Raw genomic sequence first — 27,139 nt, forward strand, 5'->3', positions numbered from 1 at the left:
TGTGAGGAACTGGCTTTGCATATAAGCTGAGAATGATGGTGTTATTTATTTGCATGTGTTGATTGGGTTATTTTAGGCCCATATTTACTATTATGCATTCAGTTCCCTCACAGATCAGTTTCATGTGGTGTTTAGATATGGGTCATTCCGTGTCAAATCAACCCAATTTCAGAAACTTCCTCTGCTCAAATTTTTGATTAAGTCAATATTTTTTCTGAAGAAAGATAAACCTATATAGTGATGAAAGCCGAAATAGTAAATGTCAGATATAGATTCAGAGCCAGATTACAGGGGGATAAAAATGACTTTAGAAAGATGGCATCATCATTATTTTATTTTTACACAGAGATTGGTAGGTCTACAAGGAAAATCTGTAGACTTTAGCAATCTTTGTTGCATTATCCACAAGTGGTGATCATTCAAAAATGTGAAAAAGCATTTTTTAAGTTTTTTCACCAAAGTTTGCGTGCCTGTAAAAGTAGTGGTTTACTCAGTAAATATACAGGGGACCACTGGTTGAGTTGACACAGAATGACCCATATAACTTTCTGAAGTTGAAAAAAAGGATATTAATGTTGGGTTATGTTTACATAATTTTTTAAGGAGTGGAGGAGGACACCATCTGTGCTTATGCAGCATAATCAACCGTTTAACTGTATCAGCAGGGAGATTTGTTGTCATGACATAAAAACAGACCTTTGCTAAAGTGTAGTGTGATGTACAGTAGATTTATATTTTTTATACTGTACTTTATTAAGCTGAGAAGGGGTGTACAAGAGATGTACGATTCCTCAATGTTTCAAGTTTAGTACAAACATTGACCATCATTTGTTTATTCATTTTGTGGCTCATTTACCAGAAAATAAGACTGTAGAAAATTAGAGTAGAGTAGTAGAGTTATTTTTCGAAAAATATAATGTTTATAGAAATCACAAATATGAAATGTGTGTTTTTCTAATAACTACTAGTCTCGTTCTACTATTCTTGTAAAAGGTCCTGACAAAAGTTCATAAAAGTGAGTATTTTACATTGATTGCATTACGCTGCTTAGTGTCTTTGTAAGTGCATTGTGATAAACATGTTTTCTGTGTTTTTTAGTGACAGAAGAGTCCAAACAGTGGCAATCAGCAACATGCCACAGAACTTTACTTATGTCGCACCCAGAGCATGTCTATATGTCTGCTGGCTTGAATTTAAAATCCAACATGCAAATAGTAATTTACTGTTTCATTTGAGCCACATTGTATGTCAAATAAAGCAAAACAATAGCAGCCAACAGCACATGGGTGGCCCTGATAACACAACCAGATACTGTGGCTGTAATTGGAAAGAATGAGGATTTGCGAGAGGGGGCGGAGTGGTAGGGTGGGTGACTAATTAGCCTTTTTTGTGTCTTAGCTGGGCGTGCATTGTGTACAGCGTGAGGGTTTTCTGCCCAACATATTACACAGGGATTAAATGAGGAACCGGGGGGCTCCAGTGGACAGTATTAAAGCTCTGCACGCAACTATGCCATTGTGGTGACGGCGTTTAATCTGTCAGACCACTACGCAGGCTGGCGGGCAGAGGAATAGTGTTGGAGAAAGGGCTTTTTCCTGATAAAGGAATGAATTTTATCTCAGCAAGAAGGAGCTACAACGTGTCACTCAAAATCTTGGCCCCCCTCCCCAACCGTCAGTATTGGCACTTGTATCAGAAATAGCGAGAAACCATCAACAAACAAAAGCTACGTTCATTTATTCCATGCAGCTACCATTCATGTTTTGTATTATAATTTATGGAAGTCTGTAGATTCAGATACATGTGTTTGTCAATGTAATGACACTGGAGGGACGTGAATGACAGTGTGGTGTTGATAATGAGGGGAAAGTATTAAAAATATTATATAATCAGATTTTTAGATTCTGATATTCTTTCTCCCATTCTCTTTTTCGCAGTTAATTTAAAGCAAACTCGGCAGATGCAAAAAAACAGGCCTGCCTCCCTGTTCTCAACTGAAAACCGAAGGTCTTATCAGCCCATTTGCATTGCCATTGTTCTCATGCAACAAACGGGCCGTGTGATAAAAATCCACAAAGCCGCGGCATCGCCGCAACTTCATAAGATAGATCAAGACTAAAGAACAAGCAAAGCACGCTGGGCTTTTCTCTGGTAATTGCCACACACAAAACATCAGAGTTTTTCATTCAGATGGCTTCTTTCTGTCAGAGGCACTGTAAATGCCTCGCTTCGCATGCTTCAATTAGACACGCTTAGATAGGTGACAGCAGTTCCATCAAACAATTAGCTGTCATTTAATGCTCATTAGCAGAGATGCGTTTGTCTCATTTGATGTGGCTGCACAATATTTCCAAAGGAAAACACTGTTGGACTTTTTTATACACTGATTGTTGCACAATACCAACATGGACACCTGTTGAACAATGACTTTTTACATGACGATCACTATTGTACATCTTTTGTGTAAAGAAATTCCACAAAATGTTAACTTATAATACACACCAATAAATGCAGTTTTATAATGCAAAATATCAAATATAGTGTGTGTGTGTGTGTGTGTGTGTATATATATATATATATATATATATATATATATATAGATAGATAGATAGATAGATAGATAGATAGATAGTCAACATAAATGCTAATAATTATGTGAGAAAAATATTATTTGTAAATGTAAACTATATTTAAATTAGAGAATTAATATAATAAAAAAAATATATATTATTTTAAAATATATAATTAACATTTTGTATTTTGAATAATAATAAAAAATACATTAAATTAGGTTATCTTTTATTAGTGATCTCAGTTTTTGAACCCCACTGTAAATATTTAATAAAAATAAATAATTATTCTTTGTCCAAAAATGTAAAAATTAAAATAAAATCTAATATTATGGCAAGATATAATAAAGGCCATTTAAATCAACTGAGTGACTAGTTTTGCTAAGCCTATTGCACCAGAAATGGAGATAAATGCTCTGTACGCTCTGTGCCAACTGGGGCGACATCTAATCATGGACCCGTTTTGATACATAGCTTACGCTCCTCCATAGAGGCTAAAATTAATGCCAGCCCGTGAAGTTTTTAATATCTGTGCTGAGGTCCTTTCTTCCAGCAGGATTTGTTAACATGGTGCCATGTTTCATTTCTGCCTATTAGTGCATGTGAGAGACTTTTAAGAACATAATTAAAGTGGGACGCCCCTGTGGGAGCGTTCAGGTAGATTAAACGACTTCATTAGCTTCACGCTACAGCAGGTGTGCCATGTAGCCACCGGACAGAAGCAGTGGTCCGAGATACAGGGCTTCCCTTCTGGGAGTCGACTGTCAAAGATCGTACAGCGCATGCAGATGCATCTCATTAGTGAGAGTTTTGACGGCCAAGCAGATTATTACCTCGATTCTGTCTGGTTGAGATATTTTTGAGAACTTTTTAAACCAGCTTGGACTAGTTTATAGCATTTTAAATGGCCAGTGCTGGTTTGTTCACTATTTTAAAAAAGCCTAAGGTGGTTTGCTGGTCTTAACTGGTCTGATTTAAAGGGATAGTTCACCAAAAAAATGAACAATTCTGTAATTATTTACTCACCTTGAAGTTGTTCCAAACCTGTATGAGTTTCTTTCTTCTGTTTAACACATGAGAAGCTGTTTTGGTAACCAAATAGTTGTTGGTAGCCAGTTGGTTTAAGCAGTTTTCAACAGCATTACTGACTTTTCATGCACTGGTAAATTTTGAGATTTTGGGCTATTTGGCTCTTCATCACTATCAAGAGAGAAATATGCACAGATCAAGCAACGTATATAAGCAAAAACAGTCCAAAACACTACTGGAGGAAGCGATGGCTTAAAATTAAAATAACACAAAGGATTTGTTGATGAAGAAACAAACTCATCTAGATCTTGGATGGCCTGAGGTTAAGTAAAATTTCCATTTTTGTATTAACAAACAACATAATATGAAATCCGTTTCCATTAGCCCAGCTTGACCAGTCAAAACTACCATAAATCAAACAAAAACAGGCTTTTTACTAGTATTTTATCTCATCTGTGGTGTTTTTTTTTTTTTCTTTTTTTTTCTTTTTTTTTCAGCAGGAAGGAAGTAAACATTTCAGAAATGCCTTTTAGAAGAAGTTCGAACTAGTCATTTGAATTCTGTTTAATCATTTATTCATGTCTTTTTCCATATCCCGGGCAGCCTAGTCTATCTGCGCAATCACAAGGATTCTCCAAGTCAATAAAGTCACCGGCTGCATTTCTTCTTCTACTGTTAATGACTCTTCAAGGTCGCCCCCAATTTAGATAAGTTGGTCTCCATCTATCAAGCACTTAGAAACAGGCACCGCTTTTCTTGAGTAAATTGATCTGATAGCAATTACCCTCCTGCGCCTACAAAGTTTAAGATGAGATCTTTGGAGGACACAGCCTAACCACAACTATAGACAATAAGATTAAGGGCCAAAATAGAAAACAGAAGCAAAATTGGATGCACGTTCACACAGACCCATAGATACATATATATAACTATATGTATATTAATGCAAGTATTTGAGAGTAAACTAGATAATAGACTCCTCTGCCCTCATGCTCTATGCCACACAGTGTAGTTAATATCAGATTGCGAGCCACAAACAATTAACTCCTTACGGCCCTCTTATATATCCATTAAAAGCCTCCCTCTGGGATAAATAGACATTTTTACACATGGCCGGTTTCGAATTATGCTTCTTTCTTCAGGCTAACACAAGCCATTTTCACAAATTAAGATACAGTATGCTTGTGTGTCAAAGGTATATGGTTATTTTGTGCATAGGGGGGTTGTGTTTGTGGGCTTTATAACTCATGCACTTCTTCTAATAGCCTTGGGATCAATTAAAGGAATAGTTCAATGAAAGTTTTGTCCTCATTTAGGCCTATATCACCCCAACCCTGTGTTATTTCCTTACATTGTATACAGTACACTTACGTATACACATACATTTAAGATGTATTAGAATTGCATATAAAATGTAGATCTATTTGGATTACACCATTTTAACATAAACTAAGTAAACTAACTATAAACTAAGTTCTAAATAAAACAAAGATTATTGGAGTACATTTTTTTTTTCAAGAAAAATACTATTTCACTCTTTCTGCTTCAATTATTCACATTTTCTGCAATTATTTGTTGAAATTTACTTACAATTGTTTCTACGCCATTTTATTTTCAGTCATACATAAATGATACAGGTAAGATTTCTGCACATAAAGAAATTATGGTATAGTTGATTATTTACCTTTATGCGTCTATTTTATTTAAATGATAATTTCCAAAAATTAATATGCTTAGACTCAGCAAAAATCTGTTAATTATGAACAATTACATTTACTTAGTTAAAATGTATGAACATGGTTAAAATATGGCTAGCTGTGGAATAAGTATTATTTAATTAGTAAAAATGTTTAAGAATTATAGAAATGATTTATTGATTTATTAAACACACACACACACACACACACACACACACACACACACACACACACACACACACACACACACACACACACACATGCTGTTGTGTACATTCAATTTATTAGTGCTATTACAGAAATCTTACCATATTTCATTTAAGTATGACTGACAAATATGCATCACATTAAGTTTATTAGCTTCTGTTAAAACTAATCCATATTGGTGACATTTTACAGTGTATGTATTAAAACAGTTATGTGCATGTGAAACATAAAAGGAGATGTTGGGCAAAATGACCGATCTGCCATTTTCCATGAAAGTGCATGATGATTTAATGTTGTCAAGCTCTAAAAAAGAACCATAAAGCAACATAACATCATAAAGTTGCAATTTAAGTCATTATTTGCTTTATTAAAACATAGTAAATGTTTTATTTGTGGAGCAACATAGCAGATAGCAGTACTGGTTTATAATGAAATACTGTATGTTCAATAACTCACAAATGTTTTCATATGATTAAATACAAAAACACACAAAAAAATATTTGGTTGGAATGACACAATGGTGAATAAATGGATAGGAAAATTTGTTTTGGGTGCACTGTTCCTTTAAATCTACAGAGGAGACATTAAGCAAAACTGCAGACGTTATTATGACTGAAGAGTAAGTCTAATATGCAGGTAAATCCTTGTATTGTAATGCAAAATATGATCCACGCTGTTTGAATCAAAGACCTGTCTATTTAATGACTATCAAAAGGTCATGTCTGTGTTCGCTGTTATTGTACTCTTGCTTCTGCTTGAATTTCATGCATGAATTGGCATTTTGATAGTCGGAGTTGAAGCTAGAATGCCGTTTTGCAAGCAATTCATCTCCTCTCCTTCTTATCCATCCTTATTTATTTATTTCTGTATTTATTTTTACCCTCTGGTTGTACGATCTTGAGACTCGTTCCCATGTGGTTTGAGGGCCAGTGGGCATTAGGTCTTATCGTGGCCGCATGGCTTCGGGATCTGGACGGTGCCAGTCATGCTCGGTATCCCTGCTACAGGGATTTTTGCCTGGGAATGGATTGTCACTAACCTTGATTAATGTCACCCCTAAAAGTGCTGTCATGAAAAAAAAATGCTGAAGTTTTTGGTTTATGATTTGAGAGAAATAAAACAGCAGGTACTGTACACAACCTGTGGAAAATCTTTGCCTTTTGATAATTAAAAGGCACAGTGCATCACAATGCAAAGCTTCCTTCTCAGTCCATCCAGAAGGAAAAGGCTGCAAAAACAGGTCTTTCAGAAATCAGCTTCATGGTAAAAGCTCCAGAGAGAATTGATTTTTAATGATAACATTCAAGCCGTTCAAGGATTTCAGTCTTGACATGAACATGAGCTGATGTGCCTCAGAGGAGCATTTATTGCCTTAGGTGTGAGATGTAATGAATTAGATTTATTCTGAACTTTTTGAAATAAATTAAATTGATGTGTTTGCATGCACATTGCCGTTTAAATGTTTATTTTTTATTTTTTATTCAGCAGGGATGCATTAAAATCTATTTCAAATAAATGTTCTTTTGAACTTTCTATTCATCACAGAATCCTTAAAAAAGTATCACTGTTTCTACAAAAATATGAAGCAACACAGATGTTATCAACATTGATAATAATAATAAAAAAAAAGTTTATTGAGCAGCAAATCAGCATATTAGAATGATTTCTGAAGGATCATGTGACACTGAAGACTGGAGTAATGATGCTGGAAATTCAGTTGTGATCACAGAAATAAATAACATTTTAAATATATATTTAGATACAAAACAGTTATTTATGATAATAAAAATTCAGAATATTACCGTATTTTTGGTCAAATAGATGCAGCTTAGTTAAGTGCAGATTTTATGAAGGGAATGAGAGGAAAGACATTTCTAATTATAATCAATGTTTAAAGTTGTTAAATTTAGTATGCCACTTTTTCTTTGGATGTGTCTTGTACCTATTGTTTTGGCCCCAGTTTTAAAATACTTGAAATTTTTTCAATTAAAATGTAAAACATTTCAAATACTGTAAATACTACTTTTATGAAATGTCTAAGTAAAATGAATATTTATATATATACTTCCAGAACACTTGAAAAAATAGGTGGTCACTGTTGTGCTCTGTTAACATCATTCATGAGCTCATTAACATAAGGCCTCCCACTTTTTTATGACATATTTATGCTTAGGTCATCAACTACTACTACTAGAGTTGTGATTGGTTATCCAAACAACAGAGGGGATTTGGATCTTTAAAAAATAAGTTTTAAAGGTACAGTAGCAAAAACAGTCTGTTTAATAGGGTCAAAAACAACATGACTGTTTTTGGTGCAAGAAACTTTGACTGAAATTATAATTTGACTTACTGGACTTAATAACAATGCACTTTTGTTAGGCCTTTTAGGGATTCAGCCATTATGTAATTTTAAAACAACAAAGCAGAAATGTTTGCGTTGTATATTAGAGACTGAATGGGAACATCTGTTTTATGAGTCTCACAGGAAACATTACAGTAACAGTACAGGCTTTCATACATCTTTAAAATGGTACACCGCTGTGCTGTACATGTGGCTGGTCCAGATGTAAAGCAGGACAGCGCGTACCAAGCGAATGACACACTAACATGAGTGTGCTGGATGCGTCTGGACCCTGAGCAATCAGTAACCCCTTCAGTGGAGAGAGGGACGTTTACAGCACGTGTGTTTGGAGAACCTGTGATGGAGTGCCCCATTTCCAGCTATGATTTAACTGACAGAATCATTCATCACTCAGACAATCCTCCCAGTTCATTAGCAGCTGTTGTTTGGCTCCCATAAGAGTCCTGAGGGTGTTTGAGAGCATGAAGAGTGTTTCCGTGTGTGTTTTTGTGAGTATTACTGGATACTCTCCTGGCCTCTTAAAGCAATAGTTTGCCTAAATTAAGATCCATTATTTATTCACCCTCATGTCACTGCTGTCGTGTTACTCAGAATAAAGTTTGGAGAAGATGAAGGTGAGTATATGATGACAGAATTGTTCCTACTATTCCTTTAAAAGTCATAAGGTCAAATATTTGACCAAGACATAATCAGACATAATCTTTTGCATAACGCCACATCTTGTAATCTTTGGACAAAATTATTATTATTATAATTATTATTATTAATAATAATAATAATAATAATAATAATAAAGAGTGACTATAGTAAGCAATTAAAATTTTTGTGGTTAACTTTTTATTGTACTCCAGCGGCTTAACTGTGGGCATGATATATTTACAACTTTTATATTATATTATATTATATTATATAAAATAAAATAAAATAAAATAAAATAAAAAAATAAGTTTTAGAAAACTAAGTTTTAAAATTAATAATCCAACCAATAATCCAACACATTTCTATCAGTCTTATGTTTTTATTTTAAATATAATATAATAATAATCAATATAATAAATAATATTTTTAATATTTTGATATTTTAGCCAAATTGAAATTTATGTGGTTACATTTTAATGTATTCCATTTACAAGTTTTATATTACATTACATTACATTATATTATATTATATTATATTATATTATTTATATAATAGTATTCTACTGACTAATCTTAGAAGATATATATATATATATATATATATATATATATATATATATATATATATATATATATATAGATATATATATATATATATATTATATATATATTAAATATCTTGTATTATTGTTTAAATATATAATTTATAAGAAGTTACAAAGCCAAATTGTTTTTTTTTTTTTTTTTTTAGCCAAATTGTTTTTTTTTTTTTTTTTTTTTTTTTATGTACTCGGGTTATTTTCAAGTTTTAACAAAATTTTACATATTTATATATTATATTATATTATATTATATTATATTATATTATATTATATTATATTATATTATATTATATTATATTATATTATATTATATTATATTTTTAAGTATTTGTTTGTTTGTTTGTTTGTTTTACTTAATTTTATCTTGAATAATAATCCAGTAGTTCTCTATCAATTTTATGATAATTTCATGTTGAATGTTTCTTTATGAAATGTGTAATTACTCCAACATGGTTTGCGACACTTACCATGGAAAGACCCATTCATGATAATTTAGTTGAGTGTATGAAGTTACACTACAGTAAATAAAAACATTTTATTTGTGCCGGTGCTTGAATCACTATGTTCTCCTACAAGAGTTGGATGGTGGTTATTCTTTTCAACCATATTTATTTAACCATCTACACAAATAGTAAAAATCAAGGCCAGCATACAATGGCTGTAAAAATTCATTAAAATTCATTGTAATGCAAATGTGGATGCAAGGAGAGCGGCGCTCTGACAGGTGCTGACAAACCAAACAGTGTGCCAATGTACAAAAAAAAAAAAAAAAAAAAAAAAAGTAGAACACCGCAGCCCTTATGTAGTGTATGTAAACACCACCGGATAAAGACTGGAGTCTCTTCTCACCCCTCGTGCTTTTTTAACCCTTATCTGCTTTGAAAAGAGACGTACTAAGTAGAAAGAGTCTTAAAACTTACTCACTTAAAAGCGGGATTTCAGCCCAAACGGAGAAGGTCACCAAAGTTCATCATGTTTAACTTGCGTCTGTCTTTCAGAGTGTATGTTGAATATGCACTTCTGATTGAGTTGCCAGAGGTAGTCTGTCAAAAACTTCAAAGCGTGCAGACGTCACTGTACTCCATGAGCATACGACCCCAATGTTTATCGTGACCTGCTTTTCAACTCAGGAGCTTTTCAAAAAAAACATCAAGGGAGGGAAGGATTAATCAGATCAAGCCAAAAGAGAAAACAGACAAGGATAAATACTGCAAGAAGGAATACTTTTTGGACTCCCTGGGGTTTCTGTCAGTGGAGATAAAAAACTTGCTCAATTCTCAATTAATTCTCAATTCTTCCCTCAGATTTCTCACCCATATACTTGTTTTCCTTACTTGAATATTTTCATTTTGGAAACTCTGAACCGCTACACTTGAGAGTGACAGTGCTTGTTTCACTTCATTTTGTTCAAATAAAGTTACATATATATATATAATGGACATGATTTGAAAAGGTTAAATGGTCCTGAAAAATAATAATAATAATAATAATAATAATTATTATTATTATTATTATTATTGTTGGAAATGAATGAGAAGCCTATTTTATCTAGTAGAAACATTTAGTACTGCACCCAAAACAAAATCTTCCTGAAAGCTATTTTTTAGAGATATCAACTGCACATTTGGAACAAATGCTTGTTTACATTTATGGCTTTGATATATACTCAAGTCTGTGCTCCAGAGCATTAAAGATTTATATGACCGTTTAAGTTGTATATTTAATTTTCAGGTCTATGTTCAAAAAGTGTTTAACAGGTTATAAATGGATCTTAATTATTCTATAAATATAATTTAGTAACATAAAATCCCCTTAAAATACAAAATATTAAATAAAAACATTATCAAACTATAATATAGTACATTCATTTTGTTTAAATAAATAATAAAAAACACCGCCCGAACAACACCAGAGGGTTAAAAAAAAAAAGCATTTTGAACATCTAAGCAGCAAAGAAGCAGTGGATTGTGGATTGTTTTGAGTTAAACTGTGTTTTCGTGTTTTACTTTTAGCGTGTGAGGTGGGCTTCTACAAGCCAGTGGCAGGAGATCAGCTCTGTGGGAAATGTCCCCTCCACAGTCACTCTGAGACTCGAGCAGCTCTAACCTGCCCGTGTGATGCCAGCTTCTATCGTTCCTCTACAGATCCTCCTGCTTCTCCCTGCACAAGTGAGTCTTCATGTTTGCAAATCATCAAACCAAGAAATCTTCTAACTTTGATTTCATTTTTAGATACAGTGGCCCAGAAAAGAATTTGAGAACACATATATGAATGTCAATGCATAACATATATAATATATAAAACATTTCAAATGCTGCAGGATCTTTTTTTCTTCACTAACTTCACCTTACTTTATAATTGAATTTTCAGTCTTTAAATCAGCTGATTTAGTAGATTTACCACATATCATTGCTATAAATGTCCATTTTATTTTATTTTATTTTATTTTATTTTATTTTATTTTATTTTATTTTATTTTATTTAAAAAAATAAAAAAATAATTAAATTTAAGTTTATGCTTTGTTTTAAAAATGTGTGCTTGTGCAATCTGCAAAACAAATTTCAATATTTTAAATCAATTTAATCAAAATAGTATTTTAAGTATCCTTTAAGTCTCCCAATACTTTTTGGGACCAAAACATTTTTTTTTTTTTTTACTTTTAATAATCTCAAGACAAGATTACTTGTTGAACTGGGGTGGCGTGGTTACTGAAGTGCAAATTCAATCATTCTCTTTTGATCAGCTAGTCTGATAACCACCAATTCCCTCAACCTCACTAATTAACCTATAATTGAGAACTGTCTAACTTCACCCTCCCCGCAGGACCTCCGTCAGCTCCAGTAAACATCATCTCATCTGTGAACGGCACCTCGGTCAGTCTGGAGTGGGGTTCACCTTTGGACACAGGAGGACGCAGTGATGTCATCTATGATGTCCTTTGTCAGAAGTGTGACAAAGACGGGACGCAGTGTGAGGACTGTCGGGTGGGTGCCAGAGGGGCTAACGGGGTGGGGAATGGCAATGGAGGAGCTGCAGACACCAATGGAGCTGTTAGTGGGACAGTTGGAGGAGGAGGAGGATCTGGGGTGAATGGGGTTGTGGTGGCTCGGACAGGAGCAGCCCTGGTGCGCTTTATCCCTCAGCAGATGGGACTTACAGAAGCATGGGTGACGGTGCTGAATCTCGCCGCTCACAGTAACTACACTTTCCGTATTGTTGCTCTAAATGGAGTCACGCACTTGAGCAACGAGCCCCCACAGTCTGTGATGGTCAATATCACCACAAACCAGGCAGGTAGGAGACACTAATGGGTCATTAAAGTTTGATTGCATTTATTATTTACATAATTCCTTAAACACTGCATCTTAAAAATCAAGGCATTACTAGAATCAGGTCTAGTCTAGTCTACTAGGCTCTAGCCTACTAGCCTAGTCAAAATCTAGCTGACTTGTCCATGATGCGTTTTGAAACTTGGTCGACTTCAGCCGAAGTGTCCTAACAAAGTTGAAATAGTCTCCACCAGCTATTAATCTAACTTATTAACCACCAAAAGTAATTTGAACCTGCTATTGATCATAATTGACCAGTTTTAAACATATTAAACAATGTAGGTTGATCTCAGCCAAACTAGTTAGTAATCTAACTGATGAACCAGCTTAATTAGCTTGAACTAGGTAATGAACATAAATGACGAGTTTTGAACAGCTTAGTCAAGGTTGTCTACCAGCCCTAACTAGGTTGACCTCTGCTTCATCCTCTAGCTGATCGATCACCTTAACTAGTTTGAACCAGCTAATGACTATAAATGTTCAGTTTTGAACAGCTTAGTCAAAGTTGTCTACCAGCCCCAAACCCGGTTGTCCTCTGCTCTATAATATAGCTAGTCTAGCTGGTCAACCACCTAAACTAATTTGAACCAGTTAATAACTATAAATGACCAATTTTAAACACTTTAGTTTAGGTACTAGTTTAGGTAGCAGTTTAGGCACCAGCCCAAACCAGGTTGACCTCTGCTCCATCATCTAGCTAGTCTTGCTGGTCACCTAAACTAGTTTTAACCAGCTAATAAGCATCAATAACCAGTTTTGAAACCATCTAATGCTGGACTGAATAACCAGATTTGAACAGCTTAGTCAAGGTTGTCTGCCAATCCTAGCCAGGATGACCTATGTTCAATCAGAAAGCTAGTCTACATGATTAACCACCTAAACTAGTTTGAACCACGTAATGACTATAAATGGCCAGTTTTAAAGTTTAGTTTAGGTACCCGTTCAGGCACCATCCCTAACTAGGTTAACCTCTGTGCCAACAGCAATCTATTCTAGCTGATCATCTGAAGGTGGTCTGCTAACCCTTTACTGGTTAATCTTGACCCACCAGCTAGTATACTTGCCAAACAACCACAACCAGCTAATAAACATAAACGGCCAGCTCCGATCAGCTAGAAACCATCTAAAGCTGGTAGTATCTGTATTTTCCATCAAAAATAAAATGGTAGATTTCATTGTTCCTCATATAGAATATAATTAAAATTGTTGTAGAATGCTGTCGTACTAAAGTAACTCTCATGTTTTTGTTTTCACAGCTCCGTCTCAAGTGATGGCCATCCGACAGGAAAACGCCAGTCAGAACAGCGTCACTCTTTTCTGGCACGAACCAGCACAGCCCAATGGAGTCATATTAGAATATGACATTAAATATTATGAAAAGGTAGTTTCTTCATCAAAGTGAATACACTCCAGCTCCTAAAGGAGTGATATTTATTCAATAACCGAGAAGGTCTCATCACTGAATGGCTTGATGACGTGTCCCGCTTAATGAATGGTCACATTTTATAGACTAACCTGGAGTCAAATATCAGTTTAACCATTTGCTTTATTGGCAGGTCAGGCAAATTGAAAGGAAATTACCAACCACTAGCGCTCTCAGACTGTTTTGGTGATATTATTTAAAGTGACATTGAAGGCAAACACAGCGAGCCCTGCCAAACTCTGGAGGGAAGTTAATTGTCGTGCAAGCCGGGAGCTTTGCTGCCTAAAAGCGCAAAGGGATCTCAGCTGTGACAGAGAATTAGTATACAGTGCCTAGTCAACAATGCCGCTATGTAAATATGATTTACGTGCAATCCCTGTTTGCCGAGCTGCTGCCCATGTGCTGATTCCTGGGGAATGGTGCTTAACAAAGACCACGCAGTGGTTTTTGATGGATATGCAGTGCTGGCGATCTCCTCAGGGGACAGAGGAGCATCAAAGGCTTTTTAACAAAGCGAAATGCTTCGGAGGGGACAGAGTTCACGGACGCATTGGGGTGAAGCGGAGAATGCTAACAGATTAGTGTGCACTTCAGTTTAATTGGTCCAATCCTCCAGCCTGGGTCTCAAAACAGGATTTTGTCAGGTCCTGGTGTGAATTGTCCACTACTGTCTATATTTGTGACCCTGGACCACAAGTGTCAAGCTTTCCATTGATGTATTAGGATCGGACAATATTTGTCCGAGATACAACTATTTGAATATTTGAAATCTGAGGGTGCAAAAAAAATCTAAATACTGAGAAAATTGCCTTTGAAGTTGTCCAAATGAATTCTTAACAATGCATATTACTAATCAAAACTTCAGTTTTTATATATTTACGGTAGGAAATTTACAAAATATCTTCATGGAACATGATCTTTACTTAATATCCTAATGATTTTTGGCATAAAAGAAAAATCGATAATTTTGACCCATACAATTTTTTTTTTTTTTTGGCTGCTAAAACACCCCAGCGACTTAAGACGTGTTTTGTGGTCCAGGGTCACATTTATGGATTATATTTACATAAATGACCTTAAATAGACTCTTTATTTGAATATACCCTCTCATTGTCTTATTTGGCCGTTTTCACAGGACAACGAGCAGCAAATTTATGCTACAGTGAAGTCAAAGAACACCAGCGCCAAAGTTTCAGGTCTGAAGCCCGGCACAAGCTACATCTTCCAGATTCGGGCCAGAACCTCAGCTGGCTGTGGACGATTCAGCCAGTCAGTGGAGATACAGACCGGCAAAGCAAGTGAGTGTTGAATTATTACCAGTGCAACAGACACGCCCTTATTTTTTAAAATGTCAACTAATTTTATAAATATTTTTGTGAAGGTCTTTAAGTGTGAACAAAACATAGGACACAGCTATGAAACCTTACATATAAAAAATGTATTAATCTATTCCTTCTACGAACATAGTTGTAATGTTTATTTTCCTTTACATATTTATAATTATTTATGTTTAAGTATATACTTTTTTAGCTTAATTGTTAAATATTTTTATTAATAAATGTATGTGTTCATATATTAATTTATATGAAATGTTTCATATTTTTGTTAAAAATTATTAAATGTTTAATATTTTTAATGCATGAACATGATGAAAGAAAATATGAAATATTAAGTTAGGAGTGAGTTTCACAGGACAAAGAGCAGCAAATTTATGCTACAGTGAAGTCAAAGAACACCAGCGCCAAAGTTTCTGCACCAATCATATCATAAGCCACTGAGAGTGCATTCAAGGAGAGTAGTTTTGCACATGTTCAGATGAAGTCACAATAATGGCAGAAGCTTCCTTAGTTTGAGTCTGCGCGTCAGAAACGGAAGTGCTAAAAATCGCTAAAAATGGGCTTCACTTGTCTCAACTGAGTTCCAATTGGGTCGCTGTGTCCATTTCTTTTACTGTCTATGGGATTACTGATGTAAAGGCTTAATTTCCGTTCTAATTAATCCATATTGTGCAAAAGGTGCGCAGAATCGTGCTCCTTGAATGCACTCTCAGTGGCTTATGATATGATTGGGTGAAGGATAAGCTCGCATCTGATTGGCTAAAAAGATTACGACAGACCCCTGTGGGAAGAGAGCTCTGCCAGGAAAGTCTCAAAAACACACACACACAAATCCGAGTGGATTCGTAGTAAATGTCGATTTGTACATTCAGACACTCTTACATTTTAAACATTCAAAGGTTTTTGTGCACAGTTGTATATCTACGAATTGTGTTTTGCATTTGTGAAATGTATTTTATAAATATATATAATTTTATTTTGCGCATGTGAATTGCTTTTTGTGAATATATATTTTTTTTTTCACGCACGTGAATTATTTTTGTGTACGTGAATTAGGTTTCATGCATGTGAAATTGTCTACGCATGTGTGAATCGTGTTTTTTCCGTGAATTATATTTGAGATTAATCTGCTTCCATACATATCAAGCACCAAAAATACATTCATGATGCACCTTATACTGACTGTTTAAAAACACACATTTCTGGCCGAACGTCTCCTGCAGTGAGATAACCTGTGATAATTCAGTGTTTAATGCTGTGTTTGTGTTGATATTTGGTTTCTCTTTTTCTCCACCAGCTCCCCTGCGAAATACCAACATGACGATTATCTGGATCTGCATGGCTTCGGTAACGGGACTGGTGACATTTCTGGCCGTTGTCATCTGCAGAAAACGGCAAGAGGAGTACTTTGAATTGTCTACATTAATTTTCCCTGCTTTATTCTGTTAAATATGTTAAAGGGATAGTTCATCTGAAAATACATTCTGTCATCATTTACTCACCCTCCTGTCTTCTAAACCTTTATGACTTTCTTTCTTTCTTTATTTCTTTGACTGAATGAACTTTACTTTTGAATAATTCATACTGGTTTTGTGAACTGGAGCAAATGATTCATTGAAAAGATTTGACTCAGTAGAGTGATCCATTCACAAATCAGATATCTCTATTTGTCTCATAAACGTGCCAAGAAGAGTAGGTTGGATATTCAGATTTATGTGAAATATTTTGCTGTTATATATCTTTAGGAGTCATACATGTTTTGAGGGTGAGTGAAATTGTCATTTTTGGGTGAATTGTTCATTTAAGAGTATATTCATGCTAGCTTCCCTTCCACTCAAACACATTTATGATTCATACTGTAATTATCTATGAAAGAGTTTCATGGTACTATATGTACACGTTCACCCTGAAATACATACCTCACAATGGGAAATTAATTTGATTGATTTTGGACTAATAACACTGTGAAAATATCCTTAAGTCATATATAGCACAACAGTGGAGTTCCAGAAATAAAAATCCCATTCATTTTCTCCATACAGAAATTGTATGGACAGTGTTGCCAAGTGTTGCCAAGCCTGGGGAATAGGGCTACTTTAACACTGTTAGCGACTCCAATAACATGATATTTATCCCCTGGAATGCCAAAAAACATGCATTTTACCTCCCGGAATGCAATTTTTAACTGGGGACCCCCTCGAAACACGATTGGGCTAGTGTTGGCCAGTTCTGAGTAGTGATTGGCTTTTCTTGTGAAAACCTGGCAGCCCTGAGACCTACATTTTAAGACAGACCTACTGGTTAAGTGATTATATACAATAGAAAGCACTCCAAAATTTCATGTAACTCCCATGAAGCATTGTGAATGAAGTAATGTTTGAATATTTTGCTATCAAGTTCAGATGTATAATATTTAATACTTGCAATCTTGTGCTCAGTAGTTTTTTGTACCACTGTTTCTGATTCGATCGATTCTTTTGTCATTTAAAATACTTGTTTTCTTTGAATCAAATCTCCAGTATGATTGATCTCAGAGCTGCTTGGTTTGGATCATGATTTGAACTCTTTATTGTAGAATTTTCTGTAATCTATGGAGAAAATGAATGTGAAAACACTGAAAAGTGGGCGGTCTCTGTTGCTCCACTGCTTTTTGATGACAGCAACTTAAAGTTTGTGTCAAATAATGGCTTTGATTATGTTTTATAATCCCTTCAGTGAGCGGACATTTTTTGTTCATTTAAGGCATATAAGGCATCGGATTAAGACACAGAGGACGTTTGTTATCCACATTTTAAGAAAAAATGTCTTGAAGTTAATTATGTTTTTACATTCTTGTTTAAATATTCTTAACCTGTGGGTTGTATATGACAAGGACCTGTTTAAAAAAACACAATATTTGTTTCTTCTCCTGGTTCGTGTTATAGACATTGTGGGTACAGCAAAGCTTTCCAGGACTCAGACGAGGAGAAAATGCACTACCAAAATGGCCATGGTACGAGAGACACTCTTTTCCTCAGATGATTTCTCTTTTAATGAATCTTAGGCAGGAAACTATTGCTTTTTTGGTCCAATATCTTGCTGTAGCTGCTGCCTGGGCCCTTTAGAGATTGTGGCTTTGACTGAAAATTGCTTTTTATGCTGCAATATGTGACCAAATGCTAATTCTGTTTATTCTAGTATCATTTCCAGAAGCCAGATTTTATATTGATCCCCACACATATGAGGACCCCTGCCAGGCTGTCCATGAGTTTGCCAGAGAAATTGAAGCATCTAGGATCAAAATAGAGAAAATCATCGGTTCAGGTATAGCTGTCCTTGGCGATTGCGTGAAATACACCTGGGCATCTGGGGAATACATGAGAAATGCCTGGAAAAAGATCAGCAGGAAATAAAGTTTTGCTCAAAGAATATGCAAGATGTTTATCATTTTATTTGAAAAAAGAATGAAAAACCCTGAAACAAAAACGTTCATTACTTGAAATAAAAATCAAATATATAAAACTTTTTAGATATGTGATAAAAATAAAGAAAAAAACACAACATTTCTAGAACTTTAAAATTTAAATGAACACACAAAAATAACACTCATACATACACTCATACACTCATACAAAAAACATTAATTTTCATATTATCCTATGCACTAGTAAGTAAATTTATCTTAGACTTTTTGAATTATTTAAACTAAAATGATCAAATCTAGTGTAAAAAAAATTATAATTATGAAATGACCATTTAAATGGAAGTAACAAATATTAATAACCAATACAAAATATTAATAACCATAATAGTATCTAAGAGATACTAAAATAACACACACACACACAAATATTTTATTTTTCTTAATGAGCTTTTCTTTCATATTAACGTATAGTAGTAGTACGTAATTTTTAGATTGATTGATTTATTTAACTGTCTGTCTGTCTGTTTCGTTATTGATTCAAAAAAATACATTATTACGAACCAAGACATTAAAAACTTTTTAACAGAATATTTTGTGTAAATTAAGTTTTTGTCTTTTGAGATATATATACACACAATATATATTTATTACAAAACTTTCACAGCACAGATAAAAAAAAAATATTATATTATAAAAACATTATAATAAAATATTTAAAATTATATCATATTAAAAAAAAATCATCTCTGGAGAACAACTGTATATATAGACATCATTTTATTATTAATGTGACAATAGTCAGAATTCATGTGAATTTCATTGTGAAGTGTTAGTCAAATTGAAATCCAGCATGAGTGGACACTGTCCACTGTCTGATCTTGTTTTCTGGCACACATCAGGAGAGTTTGGGGAAGTGTGTTACGGGCGGATGAAGCTGCCGGGGAAACGTGATATCCCGGTGGCTCTGAAGACTCTCAAAGCCGGCTACACAGAGAAACAGAGGAGAGATTTCCTGGGCGAGGCCAGCATCATGGCACAGTTCGATCACCCCAACGTCATCCACCTGGAGGGGGTTGTTACCCGCAGTAAGCACTTTATATATATATATATATATATATATATATATATATATATATATATATATATATACACTAATTTTTACTCAATTTAAAACATATATATATATATATACAAAAAGAGAAAAACCAAAGATGCATAGCAGTTCACACATCATGCTCTATTTTTTCAGACTTTTCTTAGAGTGTAGCACACTAACTAACTACTTATACACTGCTTAAAGCATAATTGTTGGGAAGGTCTAGTATTTCTAGTTTACTAGATATTAAAAAAAACTAAAAAAAAAAAAAACAAATTGTAATCATTCAAAAAGTTTGTTAGTGTTCAATAATTCAATGAATTTAAAAATACAATCATTTATATTTTAATATTGTATTCTGCATATTATTTTACAAACAAATCTAAATTAACATATAAAATAGTTTTTTGGTGAGATCTGATGTTGTGATACAATTTTGCGTCGTAATTATGCAATGACATAATAACGTCATTTAGCAAATTTTAGCAACAAATTGACCTTCCTTTAGCAACTTTCTCTGAAAATAAGTTGGCAACACTGCTCAGTACGTCGCCTATAGTTGGGTAAAAAGTGAAGAAAACCCACAGTTCTGTTTCTCTTCACCCAGACTTGCATCACCTCTCCAATCTCCTGAAATCTTGTTCTTGTGCTTTCTCCTGTATTTCTCTGTGTTTTTGCATTCTCTACCAAGGCAAACCAGTAATGATCATCACAGAGTACATGGAGAACGGCTCCTTGGACTCCTTCCTGAGGGTGTGTAAACACTTTTGTGTTTGTTCTCATATATCTCTAAAGTTTTGCTTCGCCTCGCTGAACCTCCCTGTGAACCGAAGTTAGACTTCACAGATTTCTCTCCCTCATCTTGTTTTTATTCCCTCCAAACAGAGACATGATGGTCAGTTCACCATTATTCAGCTGGTGGGGATTCTGCGTGGCATAGCAGCTGGCATGACTTACTTGGCTGATCTGGGGTACGTCCACCGGGACTTGGCTGCCAGGAATGTTCTGGTCAACAGTAATCTGGTGTGCAAGATTTCAGACTTCGGTCTGTCACGCGTGCTGGAGGACGACCCTGATACAGCCTACACCACCAGTGTGAGTGATTAAACCAGGAGCATACTCTACAACAGGGCTGAGCAACTTCGGTCCTGGAGGGCCACTGTCCTGCAGAGTTCAGCTCCAACCCTAAATTAACACATCTGAACAAGATAATCAGTGTCTTCAAGATCACTAAAGCTATAGGCAGGTGTGTTTGATTAGGGTTGGAGCTAAACTCTGCAGGACAGTGGCCCTCCAGGACCGAAGTTGCCCATTCCTGCTCTACAACAACAAGTATATGTGAAGTCACTGCGGTTCTCGAAAGACAATAGAATTAGCTTCAAATGTTAGTGCCGTTAAACCATATGTATATTTAGGTAGCCTAGTTTAACTAATTTGCTAAACTGTTGCGGTTCCATTCAGTCTGGATGAAAAAAACTAACGATTCATGTGAATTTTTGGTGTTTATTCTTACACAGTTTGGTTATTTGTCTGGCTAATCTTTGTCTTCATCCATCTTCATTGGCTTTTAGGGAGGAAAGATCCCGATCCGCTGGACGGCGCCGGAGGCCATTGCCTATCGCAAGTTCTCCTCCTCCAGTGATGTATGGAGTTATGGAGTGGTGATGTGGGAAGTGATGTCATACGGAGAACGGCCATATTGGAACTTGACCAACAGAGATGTGGGTCTAAACGACACTATATATTGGCTGTGTTCAGAATAGTGCAGGGTTACTTTAGTTAACTTAAATTTCTGATATTGAAATAAAATAAATGTTAACTAATATAAAATAAAATATAAAAAAACTAAACATTTTCCAACACTGAGTTGGAAAAAGGATCATCCCTCTCTTAAAATTGACTTGTAAACTCAATCAGGTGTAGCTGATCACCTTCTCAGTGGCACACAAAGCCATTAGACTCCATTTCAAATATAGCAAAACATCAGCAATACTGGAATCATTTTAGCGAGACAAATCAGTGCAATTTCCCACATTTTAATTCAGTTTGATTGTTTTTTTTTTTGTTTTTTTTTGCAGGTGATCAAGTCCGTAGAGGAGGGCTACCGACTCCCGGCCCCCATGGGCTGCCCCGGTGCGCTCCACACACTAATGCTGGACTGCTGGCAGAAAGACCGCAATGAAAGGCCCAAATTCTGCCAGATCATCACAGTCCTGGACAAGCTGATCCGGAACCCTACGAACCTCAAGTCAGTTGAAACATTGTGCAGGTTAGTGGCTAGCAATCGAAATGCTGCCTTTGGGGGATTTACCCAACAAATGCACTTTGTCTGCATCAGATATGATCCGTTTTAAAAGTCTCACAAACTTGATGAGAAAGTTTCGTCCGAGTGGCTGTGAATACGGCGGGCCGCTTTAAGACGCAAGTGTACATTTTCCAATAAGCTCATCTCAAATAGATATGTTCACTGTTAAATAAAAGACCTCTGTGCTATATTGACATTGATCCACCGTGAACCAAAAAAGAGCGCTTCTGCTTTCACAATTGGACTTGTATAAATTGCTCAGCTCGGAGCGCACATCCAGATGCATTGATGAAAAGAAATAGGGATTTCATCCCTGTATTAATCTACCCACACCGGCCAAATCTACAGCCCCCCTTCCCACCTTCTCTATCATTTTAACTCGTATTGATTTTCTGCCCGAGCTCGCCGCATTTCAAAGGTACATCTCACACGTGCCTCCTCACTCCCTCTGCTCTCATTTCAGACTAAACAGTCCTCTGATGAACAGAAGTATTCCTGATTTCACCATCTGCAGATCTGTGAGCGAATGGTTGGACACCATTAAGATGGGCCGTTATAAAGACCACTTTGCCGCAGGAGGGTATCTGACTCTAGGACATGTGATGAGCATGAAACAACAGTGAGTTGATTGAGTTCTCACTCCATAACAGTGCTCCAGATTGCTAATGCAGAAATGAAGCCTTTTAGATGTATCATCGCAGTGTGAATCTCTGCGTTAAGGTATAGATGGAGGACAGATTGTGAAGGTGCCTTCATGGCTTTAAGCCTTTGATTGATCGCCAACCTCCACAAGTCGGATGATCAGTGACCATTAGATGGAGTTTCAGGACTATGTGTCCATTGTCTGTCCAGTGGGTCAGTCAGTGCTATGCCAGTTTTAGTGGATTTGTAGACATCGCAGCCATCAATGGATGCCTGTTTTCAAACAAAAATGGGAGCTAGCTCGGTGGAGACCAGTTTAAAAAGCTCATTTCATTAGTTAATGCTCTCAATTTGATTGGCTAAAGATGATTGAAAGTTTAGATCAACCAAAAATGAAAATTTACTATGTACATGTTTTCCAAACTCATATTACTTCATTAATTTCTATTTTTTCACTATATTCCAAGTGTTTTGAAGCCATTTGAAAGCTTTATGTGAAGAAAAAGCTAATTAATTCACAGTGTTGTTACTGGTAACTATTATTAGATTAAAGCTTCAAATTACAAACTTAAATGAAACTTACAACTTTTTTCTTTTTAAATTTTTTTTTTTTTTTTTTTTTTTTTTTTGTTGGCAGAAATGGGCTTCCATAAAAATAAGTTAAAGCTAAATAAATAAAAATGAATAAAAATGACAAAGTTACTAAAACTTAAAACACTGATTAGTTATTAATTGGAAAACAGTACTGTGATCTGTTAGGGCTATATTTCCATGTTTTCTCCACATTTCCTTGACTACTCAGTGGGTGGTCAATTTTGGACCAAATGCACTGTTCTGCTCAACAAAATGCAACTAGCTTTCTGGAAATAATTTTGTTAGAGTCTCTTTATTAGATGTGCTCATAAAATCAGCCGTAATGTCTTCAGGGTTTATAGTGTGTAAGAAAAAAACCTTCTTCCCTGACCAACTGCAACCGTGCTGCTTGCAAATCATTTGTTTATGAATCGTTTAACATAAAAAGCCCATAATTAGAGCTGCACAGTTAATTGCATAATTAATCATGTTTATGGTTACAATGGCCATGATTAAATTGAAAAGGGTCAATTACAGCAATAGAAAGGGTTTTGTAGATGTGTTTGTGTAGAAATTAATTGACAGTTCCAATAATTATGGAAGCTTGTTTCCACCATGGTATACAAAATGTAAAAGTTTGACTTTTTGTATCACAGTACAGACTTTTTCTTGCATTTCTGAGTTTATAAACTCAGAATTGCAATATATAAAGTCGGAATTCTTATATAAACTCTAAATATCACACAAATTCAGACTTTTATCTTGCAGTAGTTACTCTTACTTTATTCCGTGGTGGAAACAGGGTTCCAATAAAAAACAGACATGTCTTCAGTCCCATAAATTGTGCATTTTAAGTTCTCTGAACACATTCCTTGGCTTGTCTTTGGATGTTTACATTCATAATCTATGAATCAGAAATATTAATCATAATTTACAAAATTAATTAATTAATTACAAAATTAATTATCTAATCACGTTTCTTTGTCCACTTCCCTCTCAGTGACATGCAGAGATTGGGAGTCACTTTAATGGGCCATCAGAAGAAGATCATGACCAGCGTCCAGTTGATGAGAGCCCAGGTACTAAACCAGAGCGTGCCGTCAGTGCACATATAATCACGGACCTCATCAGAACACAAGTACATATTGATCTGATACGTGTTTGGGTCTTCAAACGACTGTCCCTTCTTTAACGAAACCTGACTTGGACTATTATTACTGGGATAAGGATGGAGCATTTCTTCTTCAGCGGGACATTCTGCAATTATCCCTTTTCTCTTTGACTTTCTTTGTAAATGTTTGGACTACCTTAAATGACATATTATTTAAATATTGTTGTACATGGATAAAGATTTTATGAATAATAGAGTCATGATGAATATGTAAAGAGCAGAACTGATCATGAATATTAAAAAGATGGAAATGAATATGCAGAGTGTACAAGTTTGGCCACACCCTTCACGAGTGCCTCAAGCGCTGAAACGTGACGCTGAATAAAAGACAAAATTAAAGATGGAACAATGAGATGCCACAGGAGAATATGCATTTCAAGCATAAAATCTATGACAAACCGAGTCCCTCAAGAGCAAACATTTGGGCTCCTGACAAAAGCTGCAGAGCGTGCAAGAATACGGACAAATGCTGAATTAGTCTCTGTTTTGTCTCTGTGTAAAGAGGGAAAAAGGCAATTATGTATGTCATGTGTTTGATGAAACACTCTGAAACTCAACCTGCTGTTATTTATTGCGTACAGAACGGCGCCGGATCCCTCCGGAAATGGGAGGAATAAATATGTGTAAATGTTGGTCTGCGGAAAACAGAAACACTTTTAACTTTTCTTACTCTTGAAATCTGTCTGAAATGGAGTCTGCATCTTTCTCTTACTGCTGGATTCAGAGTTCAGGCCAGTTTTGAAATATTTATTCAGACCCTGAGAAAATCAGTATTCTCAGCGTTTGGGCTGTTTTGCATCAAATAAATCTTTCCTTTTACTAAAACTAACATATTATGGATAAAGTAATGAACTTGGTTTGCGCTAAAAGGGGAATCACACATAGTTGTGTGGATCTTGAAATGGTGGGAGTGACTAATTTAAAGTCAACATGAAATCAAAACGTACCCTGTTTACTTTGTTGGATGTTCCTGGGCTTATTATGGACGATTCATCGGTGCATGAGATGTTTGTTTTTGTAATTTTCCTCAAAAAGTTCTCTGCCTCTTATGCTAGCTGAAAGGACGTTCCCCTCCAATTGCTTTTCATGATTCTATGGAAGCTTATTTCCACCACGGGATTAAAATAATAATAATAATAATAATAATAATAATAATAATAATAATAAAAATGCAATTGCGGCTTTTCATCTCACTTTTTTTTTCTTCCCACAATTCTGAGTTAATATTTCACAATTCTGACAGAATTGTCAGAGAAAGTATGATCTCACAATTCTGAGAAAAAAGTTGGAATTGCAAGATACAAACTTAGAATTGTGAGATGTAAAATCGTAATTGTGAAACATAATTGTGAGAGAAAAAGTCACAATTCCTTTTTCTATTTAAGATCCCATACATTAAATTCCCTTGTTGGATATCCTTTTCACAGAAGTAAAATGGGTTGTGAATGCCATTTCATGTTGACTCTACAAAAACACTGGACCTCATTAAACTTTTGACAACAGGGTATTGTCTGTATGTTAATCTTTTTATTTATTAAATTTTAATTATTAAGTTTCAATTATAAAATTGCCTAATTGTGCATTTGTTTGTAAGACAAAGATTAATGGAATTTCATGAATTATATGTAAATATTAATAAAATGAAAAATTTTTTCACTCTCTCTCTTTGTTTCTTTGAAAAGAGCTATATCTACTGTATATGCAGCCTGGAGTGCAAATAAACACAAAACACTCCCAAGTTGTGTGTTAATACATTCAACCAATCATAGAGGATATTTAAATGTGTCTTCTTTTTTCTTCTTTTTTTTTTTCTTTTGTTATCATCAAATCGTTGTCATTTTTACAGTTCCCCATTGAAAATAATCAATGTCAGGGTCATTTTTACCCCAAAATGAAATGAAAATTAAGATGTTTTAAGATCTTTAAAAATACAAAAAAAAAAAAAAAAAAAAAAAATTATATTCATAAATGTGAAGCAAACTAATTTTGCTTTGCGAAAGTTTGATTTTTCTAAGTATACACCATGGTATCATACATTAAATAATAAGTTGCTGCCTTATTTTTTTTATTTTTTTTTAGTACAATCAACAGCTAAGTCATTTCCACTTAAATTACAATAAAATGGCATAAAAATATGAGCTGAACCTTGTATAATTTATAAAGCTGAAAACTGCTTTATTTATTTATTTATTTATTTTACATTGATGTGGTAAAATTTGACACTTCTTGACAGTTTTTGTGCCATCCACCCACATGTATATTTGGAGGAACATTATCATGCATTATCAGGTGTGCGTGCGTATTCTGTCCCATCTCTCCGGTCTGAACCACAAGCTGCAGCACTTCAGTGACAGCAGAGCAATTGCTTTTAATGTCCGCTGGGCTTTAGCGCTCTCCTCTGAGAGGTTTCTTCATTACTTTAACGTAAAGCTGTGAATTTAATGTCTTAAAACTGATTCATGACTACATTGCATATAGCAAGAGACTGTCAGCTTGCACTTTCACATTATGAAAGTTGTCATCTACGTGGAGACAAAATATTAGCAACTGTTTTGTCTGTGTTTGCCTTTGCCAAGAGTATAACTTGCCCATTTGGATGGTTCTCTGCATGCTGAAACCATTCATGTGCAAATGTCACCTTGAAGCGGATTATAGCCAGAATTCATTTCAGGTGAATGATCACATTTACAGAACCTGTACATGCCCAACAAACAACAATTATACTGCAAAAAAAGCCCGAGATTTTAGGTTTT

General features: G+C 35.0%; 1 protein-coding gene across 2 annotated transcripts in view; it reads left to right on the forward strand.

Moving 5' to 3' along the window:
* LOC109051243 (ephrin type-A receptor 8-like) overlaps window positions 1-26,042 on the forward strand; it is a 70,269-nt gene extending 44,227 nt beyond the window's left edge. The window contains exons 4-17 of one of the 2 annotated variants that reach the window (XM_042766786.1): window positions 11,119-11,274; window positions 11,931-12,401; window positions 13,693-13,817; window positions 14,995-15,157; window positions 16,494-16,599; window positions 18,121-18,188; window positions 18,374-18,499; window positions 19,499-19,684; window positions 20,387-20,448; window positions 20,581-20,790; window positions 21,267-21,416; window positions 21,774-21,964; window positions 22,464-22,619; window positions 24,216-26,042. In XM_042766786.1, coding sequence (XP_042622720.1) covers window positions 11,119-11,274; window positions 11,931-12,401; window positions 13,693-13,817; window positions 14,995-15,157; window positions 16,494-16,599; window positions 18,121-18,188; window positions 18,374-18,499; window positions 19,499-19,684; window positions 20,387-20,448; window positions 20,581-20,790; window positions 21,267-21,416; window positions 21,774-21,964; window positions 22,464-22,619; window positions 24,216-24,330 — 2,285 coding nt within the window. In that variant the 3' untranslated portion in view covers window positions 24,331-26,042. The remainder of the gene's footprint in view (window positions 1-11,118; window positions 11,275-11,930; window positions 12,402-13,692; window positions 13,818-14,994; window positions 15,158-16,493; window positions 16,600-18,120; window positions 18,189-18,373; window positions 18,500-19,498; window positions 19,685-20,386; window positions 20,449-20,580; window positions 20,791-21,266; window positions 21,417-21,773; window positions 21,965-22,463; window positions 22,620-24,215) is intronic. The other variant, XM_042766787.1, reaches the window with a different exon arrangement.
* The last annotated feature ends 1,097 nt before the right edge of the window (window positions 26,043-27,139 follow it).

Source organism: Cyprinus carpio, chromosome A11 (assembly GCF_018340385.1).
Source record: "Cyprinus carpio isolate SPL01 chromosome A11, ASM1834038v1, whole genome shotgun sequence".
In the NCBI taxonomy this organism is placed as follows: Eukaryota; Metazoa; Chordata; class Actinopteri; order Cypriniformes; family Cyprinidae; genus Cyprinus; species Cyprinus carpio.